General features: G+C 29.5%; 2 protein-coding genes across 3 annotated transcripts in view; both read left to right on the top strand.

Moving 5' to 3' along the window:
* The first annotated feature begins 499 nt into the window (after positions 1-499).
* Positions 500-9,144, top strand: LOC116427734 (uncharacterized). The gene is made up of 6 exons (XM_031978441.2): positions 500-827; positions 1,357-2,391; positions 2,461-2,638; positions 2,712-3,005; positions 3,072-3,314; positions 3,687-9,144. Exons 2-6 carry the CDS (start codon positions 1,358-1,360, stop codon positions 5,382-5,384), a joined length of 3,447 nt encoding a protein of 1,148 aa, XP_031834301.2. The 5' UTR covers positions 500-827; position 1,357; the 3' UTR covers positions 5,385-9,144.
* Positions 9,145-10,165: 1,021 nt separating this feature from the next.
* Positions 10,166-18,563, top strand: part of sick (sickie) — a 520,404-nt gene continuing 512,006 nt past the window's right edge. Inside the window, exon 1 of one of the 2 annotated variants that reach the window (XM_031978463.2) lies at positions 10,166-10,514. The gene's annotated coding sequence lies outside the window, so the exon portion shown is untranslated. Of the gene's footprint in view, positions 10,515-10,706; positions 10,727-18,563 lie in introns of those variants that run through there. The other variant, XM_076372255.1, reaches the window with a different exon arrangement.

The raw sequence follows: 18,563 nt of genomic DNA, 5'->3' as shown, positions 1-18,563 counted from the left end.
ATTTTTATGTAGTATCTAATATGTTAAACACATGATGGTTGCAGTATACAGTTTCATCGATCACTCTGCCCTCTATTGCTGTGAACAGATATTGCACCTTACCGACTGGTTTTTAAATTTCTTATCAATTCTGTTTCATTTTCTATCAAATATTGAAAATTGTTGCAATAATTATTCCATTAGGTTAATTAAAATTAATTTTTTGTTACAATTTATTAATTTGTGTTATATGTCGGAAAAGTAATAATGTATTATTTCATCAAATTGAAATTAATAACGAATTAATTATAAAAAAATTAAAGAAGACGTTTAAATAAAATTTACAAATGTTTATTTGCTTGAATTTAGATAATCGTTTAAGTAACAGAGACAAAATGGGACTGCCAAAATATAAATTGCGTTAAAAGATATTTATATAAAAATGAAATAATAGATCTAATTCGATTTAATTCATTACAAGTTGCTTTATCATTTTTTCATTTTCATGTCCCACCCTTCTAATTTCTTTATATTTCCGGTTCCGGTTTCCCGGTTTCTCTTTGACAAGCCACTTTATTTATAGAGTTTTTGGCAAGTCAATCTATTCTGTGTGTAGAAAACAAAAATCAGTGTGTTACAATAGTAACGTAACGTGTAACAGTTACATATAATTTACATACAACGGAAAGTGAAATTATTTCAGTATTAATCGAAAGTGAGATTTCTCGCTCTTATTATCTAGTATTCGCGTCATGGTTGCTATGAAAATGTCAGCTCAGTGGTGATTCATTCTCTCATTAGTTGACTTTTCATCTGTTTTTTAGCAGCACATTCTGCTCAACGAGCAGGTAAGTTCATATCGATCAGTTAATTGTTGTTAAATTTGAATGCTTAACAAATGACTCCGTTTAAGACCGTTCATTTTCATGTGATGTTTGTGTATGCACACGTAGAAAATTTTTGGAAAGGTTAACTAGGTTATGAAAGTGAATAAATATTTTTATTTCCGAGTTGCTATCTACAACAATTTTAAATGCATGCCAAGGATATAAAGAAATATTGACTGTTCTAAATTTTAAAGTATAGTACTTGATGTTTAATACTTGATCTGCTTTACAAATAATATAATAATGGTGTCACAAAAAATTGTTTACTATAATTGTGTATTGTAAAATGTGTTAGTTTTGTATGTTTATTTATTTTGTAATTAATAATCAACAAAAATCGTTAGTTTTAAATATTTTTTCTAGTGTGCAAAACGTGAAACATGGCTGTTCATTTATTCATTCAAAAAATATTTTTTTGTATAATAGGAAATGTATATACTATTTATATACTATTTATTCTTTGTATAAAGTAAAGATATTTTGTACGTAGGATGATGGAGGAACTATTGAATCAAACTGCTTCACCTAAGATTATGATATCTGGTGATAGCAATTGCTCAGGAAGTGGAGAAATAAATTCAACTACTATAATGACTTTAGATGAAAGAATATTGGATATTAATGCACGGCATTCTTTGAACGTTCTTCGAACACCGCTAACTAAAAAAGCAAAGAGAGTGAGATTTTTTAGAAATGGAGATAAATTTTATACTGGTATTGTAATGGCAGTCACTCCAGAAAGATATCGCAGTTTTGATAGTTTAGCTTCAGATTTAACAAGGGCTTTAATATCAAGTGTTACTTTACCTAATGGTGTCAGATCAATTTATACTATGGATGGACGAAAAGTTCAAAACGTCAATGATTTAGAAGATGGTAAATGTTATGTGGTTTCTGGACAAGGAGAAATGTTTAAGAAAGTCGAATATTCATCTACCAAAGTAAGAAGAGGTAATTCTTTATCTGGATTACCACAATCTCCAGCAGGCACTGGTAGACAAATAAGTGCAATACCATTATGCGTTAAAGCAAGGATAATTACATTAATTCGACATGGCACAAAACCTCGTAAAGTTGTACGTCTTTTATTAAATAAAAGAAATGCTCCAAGCTTGGAACATGCAATGGAAGCAATTACAGATGCAGTTAAACTAGATACCGGAGCAGTAAGGAAAGTTTATACATTATCAGGTCAACAAGTTAACTCATTGGAACAATTTTTTGATAATGAAGACATTTTTGTGGCTTATGGGCCTGAGAAAGCAAACCAAGAAGATTTTGAATTAGATTTTGAAGAATCTAAAAATGTTCAAAGCTTTAGAAGGTGTCCATGGACATCGAAAAGACAAAGTGGTCCAATGCCTAGAATGCCACGTAAATCTGGAAAGAAGGTGCTTAACACGCCCCAAGTGCGTACACCTAGTCCTTCTTCATTGATTTTACCACAACCACTGCGTTTACATTATGCAGTTGGTCATGTCATTGGAGATGGTAATTTTGCAGTTGTTAGACATTGCATTCATAAGTAAGTATTACAAAGATTTCTATATAATTCTTAAAACTATTAGAATTTCTATTGACAAATCTTGTTTAGATCTTCAGGTGCAGAATATGCAATGAAAATTGTAGATAAGTATAAATGTCAGGGTAAAGAAACAATGTTGGCAAGTGAAGTGACAATTTTACGACAAGTTTGTCATCCGAATATTATTAGTTTGATTGCAGAACAAGAAACAACTGATCAGCTGTTTTTAGTCATGGAACTTGTAAAGGTATATGTACTTAACAAAAGCTTTTAGATCAGGTTTTTTCATAATAATAACACTGTATTTGTTTTTATGTTAGGGTGGAGATTTATTTGATGCTCTCGCTGCAGCAACAAAATTTTCTGAACCAGAAGCCAGTGTAATGATTGGTCATTTAACATCTGCATTGGCTTATTTACATTCACATCATATAGTTCATCGTGATGTTAAACCTGAGAATCTTTTAGTAGAAATGGACGGAAGTCATGTTAGATGTTTGAAATTAGGTGACTTCGGGCTAGCTCAAGTAGTAAGAGAGCCATTATATACAGTTTGTGGTACACCCACATATGTAGCACCAGAAATTTTGGCAGAAACTGGATACGGGTTAAAGGTATATTATTGGTTAGATATATTTTTTATGAAGAATATGGGAAAAATTAAATGTATATATTTCTAGATTGATGTATGGGCAGCTGGTGTCATATTATATATTTTACTTTGTGGTTTTCCACCATTTGTGTCACCTGAAAACGAACAAGAAGAATTATTTGAACGGATTCTAAGTGGACATTATGAATTCACTCCCCCATATTGGGATAACGTGTCGGATTCTGCCAAACAGTTGATTTCAAACATGCTCCAAGCACTGCCTGAATTGAGATTTACCGCAGAAGATGTACTCGACCATCCATGGCTAGCGGTAACTGTCATTACCTATTAATTTACAATACAAACCTACTTCCGTTCTCTTGCATGGCTTTTTTTTTTTTATTAAAAATAACACAATAAAAATGACCTTTGCAGTAGTTATGGTGAACTTGTTTTTTTAACTTCAATATAGATGTTAGATGTTGGTTATGAATATTTTTTTATTAATTTGCTTACTAGTTTTACATAATTTTTTAAATTCTGAATTAGCTAGAATTCTCTGCCATATTGAATAATATGCTCACCTATTATATAGCTTTGTTCTTGGCTATTTGAATACTTTGCTAGGAAGGCTTCAGTAGTGGTTTGCTGTATCTGTAGCAGTGCTTTTTTTTTCTTTTGTCCCGCCTCTGTATATCAACAGAGCTTTCTAGGAGGCGAGCAGACCACAGCATCAACCCCTACCAACCCGTCGGAGCAACACTGGAATCAGCAGTGTAAGCCGATAAGAATAGCAACTTTTGAATTTGACTTCAAGAATGTAGCACAGGACGGCAGTTCGCAAGATGAAATTGATGGTACACCCAACAGCAGACCAAATATTAGAAGCAAATGGAATGAAGTTTTATCATCATTAGAATCAGAAAATATTAATTCACATCGCATTATGGATCAAGGTGAACAAAATTTTGGTTTTGACGAAACTAATTTTAATAATGGAAATGCAAGTGATGATGAACCTGTGTCTCTCAGTGCAGATGGTTTACAAGATATTCATAATCTTAGTCAATCTATGCACAATCTTATAAACAATTTAAATGAAAAACATGTTCAAGAGTATCATTTAAAATCATCAAATAGTGAAACTTCATCCTTCGACAGTATTCCTGAAAATTCAATGTTAATAAGTGGTTATCATAATACAAAGACGATTCAAAGTAATGTGAGTTGTGACAACAATCCAGTTCAAGAAAATATATATTCCTTCAATGAAAGAAATTCCTCTAGTGAAATTAATTCTACTGTACAGATTACACCGGACATATCAACCAATAGTAACATGCATACCTTTGAAACACCTAAAGCAGTTAGTTCAAAGATTAATAAAAAAAGGTATAGGCAGAAACATCTTTATGAAAATTTAATATGTCCTGAAAAAATTAATTTAAATCTCGAGAGTGACGATATGAAAAATTGTAATATGCTTTTATCGTCAACTGGTAGTTCAACTGGTAGTTCTAGTAATGATATAGAAACATCAGACAGCTTTGTTAATATTCAATTTGCACAATTAACACAGGAACAAAGGTCAAGTTCAACTCAAAGTATGGAGTCAACTGATAGTTTCGAAAACATTTGTTTTTCATATAAACAGGAACCAAAGAATGATAATACAAGTGATCCAAACGATAATGGTTTTGTAAATGAAGACTCGCAATTAAAAACTTTAACAAATCAGAATAAGTCGGCAACTAAAATATTGCAAGCACCAGTAGCACTGAAAGGGAATGCGTCAGAAATTTCCAAATCACAAAATATTCTAAATAATAGAAAGAGTTTAATGAAAACTCCGGATGCATCAAAATCTATGAAAAATGATGTGAAACTTAGACGTGAAAGATATACACAAAAAAATGCTACAGATTCAAGAACATCTGTAAAAAATAAAAGATTTAGTTGTCTTCTACCACCTTCCACAAAAAAGGAGATTGGGTCTGTTTTAATTAGTGATAAATTAGTTCCTTCTACTACCAGAATAAGTCGAAAGTTTAGTTCTACCGATGAATTAAGGGACGAAAAACAAACATCGACAGAAAAATCGAAAAGGTTTAGTTTATATTATACTCCACAACCTTTACGGAAAAATTACGAGAGTGATACGAAAGCTGGGAAAAGCACGTGCAAAAATATATTAGCAAATCGCGGTGATCGACAAAGTAATGGAAAAGCTTTGGAGATAAACAAAAAGAAAGAGGATGGTTTAGAACTCGATGAAAAAAATAGTACGAAAAGTCGGAGGTCAGTTATGGATTATACATCCACCACAAAAAGTAAACCCACCAAGCAGAGTGCCCACATCAGGACTTCTGCAATTCCTACAACGATCAGTAGAACAAAATGATCGTAATTATCATAATTATATTTATATATCGAGAGTTAAATGTCGACACTGGACTAATCCGTCAGAAGAGTCTAAAGTTATAATAAATATTTTAATGTAAGTTTAAAGTCGATTTAACCAAGGGAGTGGCGCCATTTGTTCATAGATTTTGAAAATGTTGATGTAACAGTCAATAATTCAAATTAGAACATGTGGGCTTCGCACATAAACGAGACATGCCAAATGCATTTAGGTAGTTTATTCTATATTTGATATCTATTATTGTACGTAGTACAAGTATCGAATTAAAGTAGGTAGTAGATAAACGAGCTTCGTTTTTTGACGACGTAAGCAAACAGTGAAACATAAATTATAGCCGATGAAATTGTATTAATAATGCACAAACCCTTGTGGCAAGTGACAGAGGGCGACAGTGCGAACGATTATGCGTAACATTTGCGTAGCTTGTTACATATATTTGCTCAAAACTAATTCGACTAATATTAGAGTACATATTTTTGTAAAATATTGTGCGTGGTGTTATAAGAGCAATATATAGAGAATCGTGATAATTATAATCTAATGATCGGGACACCATGGAAAACTTAATGTTGAATATGAGAACAGACAGAGAATTGATTCAGTGAGTATCACTTCTCGTATGAGAGTATTTTTGTAGAAATTATGTGCCGCACAAAACATTTCATACACGCCTTTCTCCCTTTGTCGCTTGAATATACTTTTTAAGGTTATCCCCGCTACGATTTCCATATTTTTTAATGCAATCATTACTACTTATAACAGTGTACATATGAGTAAGATAACGAATAAGAGATTCATAAAATCTTATTTAAGTATTATCTCATCTATTCATTTTTGTAATTTGTAATTCGTATATTTCGCGCAAATTAGGTAATTTATCAAGAAATTTCGTACTAGAGTCAACCCGTATTTAGGGAAGATAATCACTGTACTTTTTTATTATAAGCACAATTAATTCGCAAGTGCGTATACGACATTAGCGTAGTTTCTAGAAATTTAAAAGTGATTTACGCCAAATATAGAAACCCATTTCCTATTTATATTATTATCTGTATATGTATTTACTACACGGGAAGAACTCGTATCTTATTTGTTGCTATTACCGTTGTCCACATTCATTTTATTTCTCTTGTATTTCCGATGTAATTGTGACCATATATATGCGAACACCTTTTACTTGGCTGTAAATTATTTGTACTCGACTTATTTCTTCAATAACAATTTATTAAAAGACGAGTATGATAAAAGCCACTGTGAAGAATTTTGATTCATATTTCTCACAAATACTCAGTTTGAACATGTGTTTAGTAATTTTGCGTTTGTTTAAACGAATATGAAAATTTTTATTTTAGTGTAACAAAAGATACTTTGAAGCCCTATTTATAATTATTAACGTTTTACTTTTGATAAACATTATTTTAAACTTAAATTATCTTTTACAAGAATATAATTTGTCCATCTTTTAATTTATCTAATTTTAAAAATTGGTCAACGTAACGAATTACATGTGCATATTCTCGTGAAAAGAATGATTTCTTTATGTGAGTAATATTAAGCTATTAGGTTAATGCTTGAAATAAAAATTTGAAGCTAAATTAGTTTTGGAGTATAAAGTATTAGATGTTTTTTTGTATATGTGTAATTTGTACCAAAAAGTATTCCGAATGTTATAAATATTCTCAATTTATATACATTTATGTATGACTAGTTATTAGTTTCACAAGTATAGAAAACGACATCCTTTGAATTTTTCTTCGAAATTTTACTATAAAAAATAAATAGAATGTTTTATCATTTAATTAAGTATTATTATCAGTTAAAATGGATGATATTTAATTCAAAATTACAATGAGAAATAACAATTTAGAGTTGTAGTTTGAGCTTTTGTTTTTAATAACATTCTTTTATTTAGACAAACTGTTGATTTATTTCATATAACAGCTGTTTTAAGCGACGATATTAATACCGTTTGTCTTTCAGTCCTAATACTGATGAATTAATGAATTGTTAAAATGATTTCTTTAAACATTTTTAATTCAGATTCTTTAATATCAAAATAGTTAATATTTAAATTATCATGAAATAACAGATGATAACGAGTACTTTCGTGTATAATAAAAGGAATTTCAAATACCAAATTTTCGTTTAAGTATAACTGAAAATTTTCTGTTGTGGTATACGTTATTTATTTCATTTGTTTGGTCTCATTACGAATAATGCCCATGTTCAGGATTATTTCTTTTAGAATGATAATGTATTATATATCAAATTTCATTCAGCGTTATTGGAAAAATGTTTATGTTTTATTGTTTTATTAAATTAAATGTGAAATAAAAAATGTTATATTAAAAATATCACGACATTAAAAAATCAATCTTAATTCATATTTATTTTAATTTATACACATTTTGGCATCGTTTTATCGTTAACAGAGTTTTTTAATAACTGTAATGAAAACTACCATTAAATTTGTCAAAATATATGAATATTTTAAATTTTCGAATAGCCCCAATTTCCTTCAGATATTATTTAAAATTAAATAATACAACTTACAATGACTAAAGAGATTTATCAACAGTATAATTTCTCAAGATGAAAGTTCAAATAAAAGTACAGACAAAATAAAATAAAATTCAGAAATATCATTACTTTAAAAAATTGCAAAATATTAAAAAATAATTGATGATATGAACGATACCAAAATAATTCCTCCAAATCGTTATGTAATAAATAACATATTTTTGTTTGTAAATTGTAAATAATTACAGGGAATTAAAAACAAGTAAAACTTACCCGTTGAACTACAAAATACATGTAGCATACATTGTCCATCCATAAACCACAACCATATATATATATCAAAATATTTCTAACTACAGAGTGAAATATATAAATAAAAATCTTTGTAAATAGATCCGGGTACCAATTTTTGGTAAATTTTTAGAATAGTTTATTTTGAGCTACCTTCATTTTTTATCCGTAATAAAGAAAAGAATATTGTAAATTAATTTTATAATTTATTATTGATAAGAGGAATATTAGTTTGGTTAACAATGTTAGACAATCACCTTAGTAGATGATTACCACATCGATAATATTAGAGTTCTATGTATAGAATGGATTAAAAGTTCAACTGGTTTTTCATAAAACGAAGATTTAATCTTCTTTTCGTAGTTGAATTTATAAAACACAAAAAATAAATGTATTGTATTTATCGAACTATGCCTCATAATGTCTGGATCAGCGTTGGTTCACATTTATATATCAAATTGCTGTTCAGTACTGTTATGTATACTTAATTCGTCGAAGTTCATTTTTTCAATTTTATTTTTCACGTACATTGTATTTCATTTTAAATACTCTGCATTTATATATTTTGAGTTATGTTTGAAAATCATTTACAATTAATTTTTATTATACTTTATTATTGTTAAATTGAATAATTATTATTACACTAAGACTTGAGCTGACCTGGCGAATTTTCATTATTACTATTATTTTTGCGATAGGAGCCATTCCTGACTAAACCTTATGACGTGGTTGACAGTAAACTTAATATGCTCGAGTAGATATTCATTTCTTACCAATGTAACAATTGGTACTGGAGATTATTTAAATAAATTTGTATTCAAATGGGTAATTAAGATTTCTATCTCACATGTTAAATAGTAATGCATTTGTCAGATTTATTAGTATCATATTTATTACTTTATTTCGAATTTAAAATGTTTGATGTTTGGTTTTCCTAAGAAAATATAAATAATAGATTACTAATATTTAATAATGTGTTTATTGAACGAAAATTTTTAATTACATTTGAGAATTCTGATTTTCAGTAAACCTTTTTATTTTCATTTGAATAGTTATTTATCGCCTGTACAATTATCTGTTAATAATATTTAATTCGTTAACTGATAAATCGACAACCCTAAGAATTTTCAAAGTCAAAGTAAGGTATTTGATAAATCACGAAATGAAAAATCAAGATTTATCAGAGTGTCTAATCTTTCAGCCTTCTTACATTTCACAAAACTTAACAGAAATTTGGCTCTCAATACGTAAAACTTAATACGTGTCAAAAATTCATGTTTAAGTTTAAACAAAGAATTCTATCATTTGTGTGACTGACGTGGTAGCAAAAGTTTCAGCATTTTACCTACCGAAAATTTATTAATTTCTCAATGACTATGTTATACTAGAATAGAGCTTAATAATTTTCTTTTCCTAAAAAGTATTATTAGATTATATATAGTAACATCCACGATGTAAGTGTAATTTGAAATGATTATTGTAGAATTTCTTCAGAAATCCTTAGTAGTTAAGCATTACTTTTTACTTAACCACCGATAGTTAAGGTGTTAATACAAACACTATAATTTATGTATTATCCAAATAAAATTGAAGACTATTGTTAGAAAATCTAGTAAGCGCCAATTTTTAAATTTTCCTGGAGGAAAAGGAAAGTTGCCTAAAGTTGCGTAGAACGTCTGATGTCATTCCATCAAAATGATGTCATCTTTCAGTATTGCTAGTATTACTGATTGAAAAATACAACTTGCAAACAAGAAAATATGCTCAAATTGTATACTACGGTATAATAAGAAAAGAAAGTTGTCGAATTTTAGTATTTACACTGTTTTCTAGAAGAACTCTTCCGTTTTTTACCTAGAAATTCGTGAAAGATCGATGGAGATCGCGTCAGATGTACATAAGGGACGTTTCGGTCTGAGCGAACGTGCGGGTGCGCGTCGCTGACAATCAGACCAGCGAGGCTCGTAGGCTCAGTAGTAGGCTCGCGCGCCTACCGTGAGGGTGGCTGCTCGGCATACAGCCTGCAGCTCGCCACTTCCGTGCTTCCCTACATTTCCGTCGATTTATATTTTTTTTTTAACACAAACCGTCCTTATTAACAGTGCCACCACGATTTTTCACGCGACGGATCCTCGCCAAAGTGCAAATTAAACATATCGTAATAGGTGCGTCTGCGCGTACATGTGTGTGTGTGTGTATGTGTGTGTGTGACTAGGAAATTGGCACATATCAATGATAACTGGTAACAACACGAGGACCTTTGTGCAATACGAAAACGTTAGATGTTGCTCTAATTAGGTAAGGTGAATTGCAATTAATATCTTGTATTTCCAAATCAAAACATTATAAGTTGTGCCTTTTCATTTTCAGATATTATAATTTACATTTTTTCAAATATAAATTTTTGATTGCTCAATCTGATGTTTCGTGCTTCTTATGAAGAGAGTATTTTTTGTTTTTTCTTTTTGTTTTAGGAACAGGAATTGAATATTTTGAGTCTTTATTCAGGGGTAAAGTTACTTTTTTAAAGACATGTGATATCGTCTGGCGCGGTTACACAAATGTCATGTAATATTGCATTCGTCACAATAATGATACTGTTAACGGATTTTAGCATTTCTCCTTTTATTTTGGTGCTCCATACCGTATTCGTTGTCTGTACTTGTTTTAATATTATTGTATGGTTTACGATGCGTGGAAAGAATCAATAAAAAGATTTATAGTAATGGAAAATGGCAAATCTATTTGGTTTCCGAAAAATTATTTTTTTTGTGCAATTTTTAAATTTTACATTAAAAGATACTAGATTATTAAAACTAATCATGGTATGTTTATAATTTGTTTTTAATCAAGTTATTCGTTGATATTGACCTTGTAATAAGTATGTAACTTAAAATTAATGCAGAATGTAAGAATAGTATTTTCTTAATACTAAAAGAAATGTTGTCAATTTAATATTCAAGGAACAGAGTTTCACCAGATCTAACGAGAAATTGTTTTCTATTTGCTTGTGAAGTCGATCTAAATACTCACAGTGGTAAAAATAGAGTTACGCTCCAATTAACGTGCATTATTGGATAACATTGGTTGTTGTAAGAGATCTCACATAGAAAAGTACGAAAATTCCTTTGTTTTTAAACATTGCCTCCTATTATACATTTGTAGATTTTGTATTTTTAGAAGAATTTCTTATAATTAGATGATCGTCTAATTAGTAATAATGCGCATAAATTATAGTTCAATAACATGAGAGTACTAAAAGTTGTTTTCATAATTGTTTTAAAAGTATGGTTTTAAACAAAAAATAAAGAAACATTTGTATATACAGATTGGTAGATTAATCGTTATCAAGATTTTCAACTCATTAGTTTTTGTGTGAATAGATGAAAAATAATTCATGATTTCTTGAAAGTATAATTATACAAAGAAAAACTTCGTTGATATTTAGGATTTCAATAAACCAATAGATGTATACAGTAATAGATACTAATACTTTTACGTCTATTTGAAGGGTAAATTGATTTACAAATGAAGAAACCGAATATCTTAAAAGTATTTGGTTTAGCCTCCTATAATCATTAATATAATATATTTTTGCTTCCTAGTGAATTTTGGTAATTAATTAATACTTTACACGTTGCAGTATATAATTTGAAACCAAAGCATTTAAAAGCATTTCATTTAAAAGCAGTAAAAAATATATATTCAAAATTAAATAAATTTAATTTACCGATCTTCCGGAAAAATAATGTTTGCAATGATTTTTTCAAAAAGAGATATTATTCAAAATTCCTTCGTAAAACATTTATATGAGACTTTTTCTGAGTTCTTGAATATCGTCAGTTCAGTTAAGTGAAAAAGTGAAGAAAGGCGTTTGGACACGTCTTGCAACGCGATACCAGTTTCGTGCCGAATTAACTCCACAGTTTTATAGCACGTGAAATGATCGTTCCTTGGTAGGAGTTTGTTTCTTTATACGCCAACTGGAAAGTGAGCATGTTGTGCTTACCGATCAAGATATTACCGTTTCGCCTGACATCTTCGTCTTTATTAAACCTCCGCTGCAGCTGATTTAACCAAATTTGGTGATGTGATTGCACGTTATCCAAGTTTTTTTTGCACCGCTAACACCACATTCACATATTCATTTTTGTGACTGCATAAGTACATATGTAAATATATGTAAATTAAATTAACGTGATACAACGTAACGTTTTACTTGTATGCTGCCTTCCAATCGATACATATTTAATTATACGTATGTTGTAACAGAGACTGTAAATGAAGATTATTTCAATAAGAAATAGTAACTAAGGACTTAGAGGTATTATCTTTTATTTATTTCGAAATGGAGATGCTTTATTTTTGTACAATTTTTTTTACTTTTTATTTCTTCACCAGTCATTAGGTTTGTTTTATGTATCCTAATTAATAACAATGCCATTTTTTGTTTAATCCCTGTTATCTGAACAGTCGGTATAATATTTTTAATAAGATATAAAGTAGTATTGTAACTACTGTGTTCAGTAGGCAACACCTTTCTCTATTTTAAAAATTTGGTAAAAATTATTTTATTGTTATTATAACTAAAGTATTATATGTATATTATCTAAGTTATAAATTCCCTGAATTTATAGTATTTTTTAATACAAAAATAAATTTAAAATATCAAATTCTTCTATAAGTTAGAATTAATTAGTACAATTTGTGTTCATATAGACTTTCTATTTATTTGAGTATAGTTTATATTTGTGATTATTATTGTTTAGTTTACAGCGTTATCAGTATATATACAACTCTGTGGAACTTTCGTTATACATATTGACTTTGTCAATAGACATTAAGGTTTCTTAAATTAGTGAGGTGATTCCACAAAATTTTGTTCAATCTTACTCATTTCAATTATGATTTTATGTATTTATACCTGGCATTCTTCTCGCAAATTCTGTATATTGTTTTGCCTCTTTGTTCTTTAAATATTACATATTTTTTCAATCTCTATAGAACAGTTTACTGTCTATTAAACTATTAGATAATTTTCATCGTGGCTTGATTCTAATTTGTATTGGAGTCGTGCGTATTCTAAATTGACCTGAGCACACTGAGCACACAAATTTTAGAATGGTCGCGCATGCCTTTCATTTATGAAGTATACAAGGGCGTAAATGCGGGTCACGTTTGTTTGTGCACGTTCATTGAACGTAAACATGATGTTGACTCGACCTTGTCTCTGTTGCTCTCGTTCGAGTTCGAAAAATGTGTTGTACTTGCACAATGTACAGTAAAACCTCAAGTATGGGAATACCGTTTAATCGGACGATCAATTAAAGGAAAATTTGATGGTTGGTCATCGGTTAAGAGACAACTATCCGGATAATGTATTTACATACAATGTTTTCATTACGTCTATGTTTTCTTTCTAGAAGTGTTTAGAGCGGGATAAAATTGTAAATGAGTCATCCGACGAACATGGAAGTAGTAAATCAAGTGTGTATGTCATAAATAAGGAACATCGTAAAACGAAAGACTATATTTAAGAGGTCATTAAATAAGAGAATTTAAAAGATTATGAAATTTATCGATAAGGGAACAGTATTGTAACCAGGATGAAGTAAATTACGAAAGAAAAGAAGATAAACGAAATGAATCTAAAAATAATTTCAATTTCATCCCCTTTTTATTATTTTTGTGTCTTCTGTGTACTTTTGAAGTGGGTTTTGCATGTTATAGTATAGGTACTCTGTTTATTTTGAAGGATTCATTTCTTTGAAAATTTTGAGATAGACTGACGAAGGAGCAGCATTGAAAAGAGTTATTCAAATAACAGCTGATAAAGATGGAGAAACAAAAATAATGGATAATTGCATGCAAATTTCTTTTATAAATTAATATGAAAGATTTATTTAAAACAAACGATCTTCCAGCATGCAAAACAGTTATTCGGTTATTTGAAAAATTCGATTATCTGAATAGACGTCATAATGACTTCTACCTGCAAATAATAGAGATTCTGCTATACTTTAATAGTATATCTGCAAGTAATCTTGTTTCTTTTAGTCCTTGCTTTTCTTAAACTTCAACGCACTTACTTCTCACTTTGAAAGTTATTAATTGTTGTGCCGTTCATCTTTAAATGTATCGGTATTAAAAATCACAAGATGCTTGATTTTTAAATATTAGATACAGTGGCTACAAAAAGTATTCATACATCCCAAGAAAAATTATCAGTACTGTAAATTCTTATAATTTTGTAAGAAAGAATCGTACAAGAATCCACTTGCATTCATTTTAAAGCGGGAAGCCTTTATTTTTATTGTTATGAATTTGTCTTTTATGAAGGTGTCTTTAGTAAAAACTTTTTATAACATATAATAAGTAGAACACACAAATAGTTTAAGATACTGACAATTTTTCTTGGGATGTAAAAATAATTTTTGAAGCTACTGTATTTTCAACGAAAGATTGAAAGTATTTTAAATATTCTTTTTTATACAAGTGTGTATATATTAAACATTTATATTTTAATTGTTTGTAATATTACAATATAAACGTTCTCCTTTAAAACTGCTACCGATGTTGAATCATTAATGTATAAGTCCTATTGTATTGTATAAGACATAATCATTCTGATGTGGCGTAATAAATTTTATTTCACGTTTAAGTGGTTCTTAAGAATATTAGAAATTTTTAACAGGCTATCAATATGTACAAAATGCCTAGAGTGTAAAAAGGATTCAGAATTAAAACAACTCATCAAGTCTCAATGAGGTCAAGTATATTACTTTTCTTTATTCACGTTCATTTTGCAATATTTTTCGTTTCTAATGCACTAATTTATGTGTATTGTTCAGGTGAACCTGATTATAAATAAACCTTTGTTTTCTTATTACATACAAAATATTAATGTATCAGTTATTTGAATGGCATACTACAGTTGAAAATAATAATTCTATCGATTCTTATAGTGAGTGTATTCGAATTCCTTGAATTAATCGACACGTTTCTTCATTTAATACTTTGCAACAATTTTTTTGGAAAATTTGAGTTTTTTTTCCTTATCACGCGAATGTTACGTTCTTCTTTTGTATAAAACGTTTCTTCTACAGGTTTTGTAATTATTACGACTTTTAGTCAGAGGACTCAGCAAATTTAAATAATTCTTAGAATTATTTTTTAAAATTTCATTTATGCAATTTGATGTGATTGTAAAAAGTTACAGTATAGGTTTGGATTTTGTACATTTGGTGAGACAGTTTACGGAATCTTCCGATCTGATACTCACTGTAGACATTTAACGCATCAGCGTTAATTCGCTAGCTTCAATGTTAGTCGAGTTTGGCTAGCATGCTTGCTTGGTGCATTTAACGTACACACATTAAGCATACTGGAAGTGATGGACGTGCTGGCATTCGACTGTAGCATAATTGCCAGAGAGTAACTTCTTTCCACCCTTGCTTTTGCTTTTTCCTGGGGTACTGCGGTTCGTCCTTCGTTCCTTTTTTCACTTTCATCTTATCTCGTCAGAAAAGAGCATGCTCAGTGTATCAAATTTATTCCATTTAGAAATAAATAAAATCGATTAAACAAATTTATTTAACCATTTTAATATTTATTTCTCTACGTCATAAAACTTAGAGTTTGCTGATTTTGATAAATTGTTTTTATAATTTATATAAAAGAAACAGTACTCCAAATTTGTAAAAAGTTCTTCATCTCATTTTAACGAACGATGTTCCTTTCTGAGACTGTATTTAGTACATAATATTTCCTTTGCGATAATAGTAAGTACTTATATGTACCTTGAAATATTCACATCAACTGAACTTGTTAACTACGTTCCAAATAAACTCAGTTTTTATTATCATTTTAAACGAGGCAGTAATCAGGAAATACGTCAATGTTTTATGAGGAATGTGAGGTTAATCACGTATTTAAATACACGTTATACTTTGATTTATTCACTTAAAATAAAAAAAAGTCATAGCAAAATAAATGTTCATGTAACTTTCAAGTCTTTCCTCCATAACCAATTTAAAGAAAGTATATTAAAAACAATAAAAGAATTTAACATTTATTTCGGAGTTTTAACGAATAGAACATTTTGTAACATTATTTTTAAATATAACACGTACAATCACTCATATTAAATCAAAAACTTTTAATACTTACGTACAATATATGTATTATATTTATGTACACACGTATATTTTATATATTCACGAACATAAGTAAAACTAGGTTTTCACACTGGAACAACCACACCCGTCAAAATAACAGGTTTCAGTTTTCTTTATTTTGCAATTATTGATATTTTAAAAGCGTTAAATATTTGAAATGATTTGAAAAATAAATACTTTCACTTCAATAATACAATCAATACTCCAAGAAACCGAAAAAAAATCTATTGTTACAATTTTTATAAGGATTACATACTTATCATGTTAAACGTTCGGTTGTTCTAGTATTAATATAAAATTCAGATAGATCATTCGGTGGACTACTTCTTCTTCTGTTTTTTGCGATCGGTTTGTTACTTACGTAGAAGTCGTTGGCTAATCTACTTAGCGTCATGTATAGGTACTGTATCCTTACGTAAGAAAAATTTTATCATATGCCAGTGATTACTAGTTCATGAATATCAAGGAATACGTTTTAACAAATGTGTAAGGAATGCTTCTAATCAGCGTCTGCTAGGTTAATTTATAATACGCAGCACGTAATCAATGAATCACCTTATCGTTTATTCAACCATGAAATATTACAGAGGAGATCATGCAACTTTGTGTGTGTTTTAAGTTGCTATGACATCAGTTGGTATTTTCAAGGAAACAGGTAATTTACAAAGTACAATTTAAAAATAATTGATTGTTGCGGTCTAGAATATTTTAAAGAATTAATATAATATTTATTTTGTCTTTGAATTTTGTTTTTCTTGTAAGATGACCACAAAAATATGATGCTCTTTCGAATTTAATTTTACTTAGTAGATTAAAGAAATCTTCAAAAATAGATAATAATATGATAATTCGCGAAGTAGAAAAATGAATATAAGAAGTAATAAAGAATCTCTATAAAAATTAGAAGAAATAGTTATTATTCGCTAAGTAATTCACAAGCAAGCTGTTATTATTTTATAAAGATGATATATGGTTAAAATAAAAATCTGAATTAACGATCGATAAGAAAAAAAGTATGGTATGAATTTTTCAGGCTGTTTCAATAAGTCTAACATTCAATCAACTATTAAATGCAGCGACAGTTCGGCAATACTTTGGGGCTGTTTCGGTAAGAAAAGAGTTCGAAATTTAATTAAAAACTGACGAAAGAGCGACTAGCGTTGACTGTGTCAGTGTTTTAATTAGTTTATCGCAATCAGCAAAGAAAATGTCTTTTCAATAGGATAACTTGTACGTAGTTTAAAAGTTGCATCGAGAGTTTTCGACTACTTTAGATAAGCATATTTTTCAAGTTTCTCGTGCTAACAAAAATTTAAACAATATTTGGTTGACCGAAAAGTCTCGTTTTTTTTAAGGATGTCCAAAGATTATTTCTATTTTGTTAAATAAAATTATATTAAATTGTTTATTTTACTTCATAGTATTATATAATCACAGTATTCGTTTGCTTTTACAATTTTCTTCTGATCATCATTGTAAAATACCTAACTGTATTAATAACAAATAATAAAACCATTATGGATAAATAATAAAACTCTTTTATCAGTGATTCACATTACAGTTTGTCGAAAGTAAAACAGTGTCCTTATTAACGTATTATTTTCTCGTTTAATCTAGTGCTATTACTAATATTGGCTCAATAACTAAATAATATAAAGAATGATTCAAAGACAGGATACAATGTAGTACGAATAACGGTAACCTTATTTTAGATTTGTGATACAGATAGCTAAAGATTATGATGATTTATCCAGTGAGCAATCTTCGCGACCCGCATCCCCAGTGCTTGTATTCATTGTTCCGGACTGCATTGTTCTTAAACGCCTAAACGGCATAATGGAGAGTGCACGGAAACTGTCGTGCTAACGATCTATATTGCCGATAGCGAGGGAACATGGTCAATAACATCGTTAGACCGGTCAAGCTGGTAAAATGGAGCTGAGTTATATTCATGACCGAACAATTTTTAGTTTTCTATCTTCGATTATGCCTACGTGTCGTTACACTGACGTGAGACTCGACCATGTATGTACAGAGTGATCAGGAAGTCTCTGTGAGCTTGATAATTGCCGTCTAACGAGTTCAATGTTAATATTAACACTAGGTTTACAGACATTTGTTCGACAGTTTATTCTAATTTTCCTAGAAAGAGTGATGTTCGTTCGTTTAG

The sequence above is a fragment of the Nomia melanderi genome, chromosome 11 (genome assembly GCF_051020985.1).
Source record: "Nomia melanderi isolate GNS246 chromosome 11, iyNomMela1, whole genome shotgun sequence".
NCBI classification, from domain to species: Eukaryota; Metazoa; Arthropoda; class Insecta; order Hymenoptera; family Halictidae; genus Nomia; species Nomia melanderi.
The sequence above is the reverse complement of the archived record's forward strand: the minus strand, read 5'-3'. Positions and strand labels throughout refer to the sequence as shown.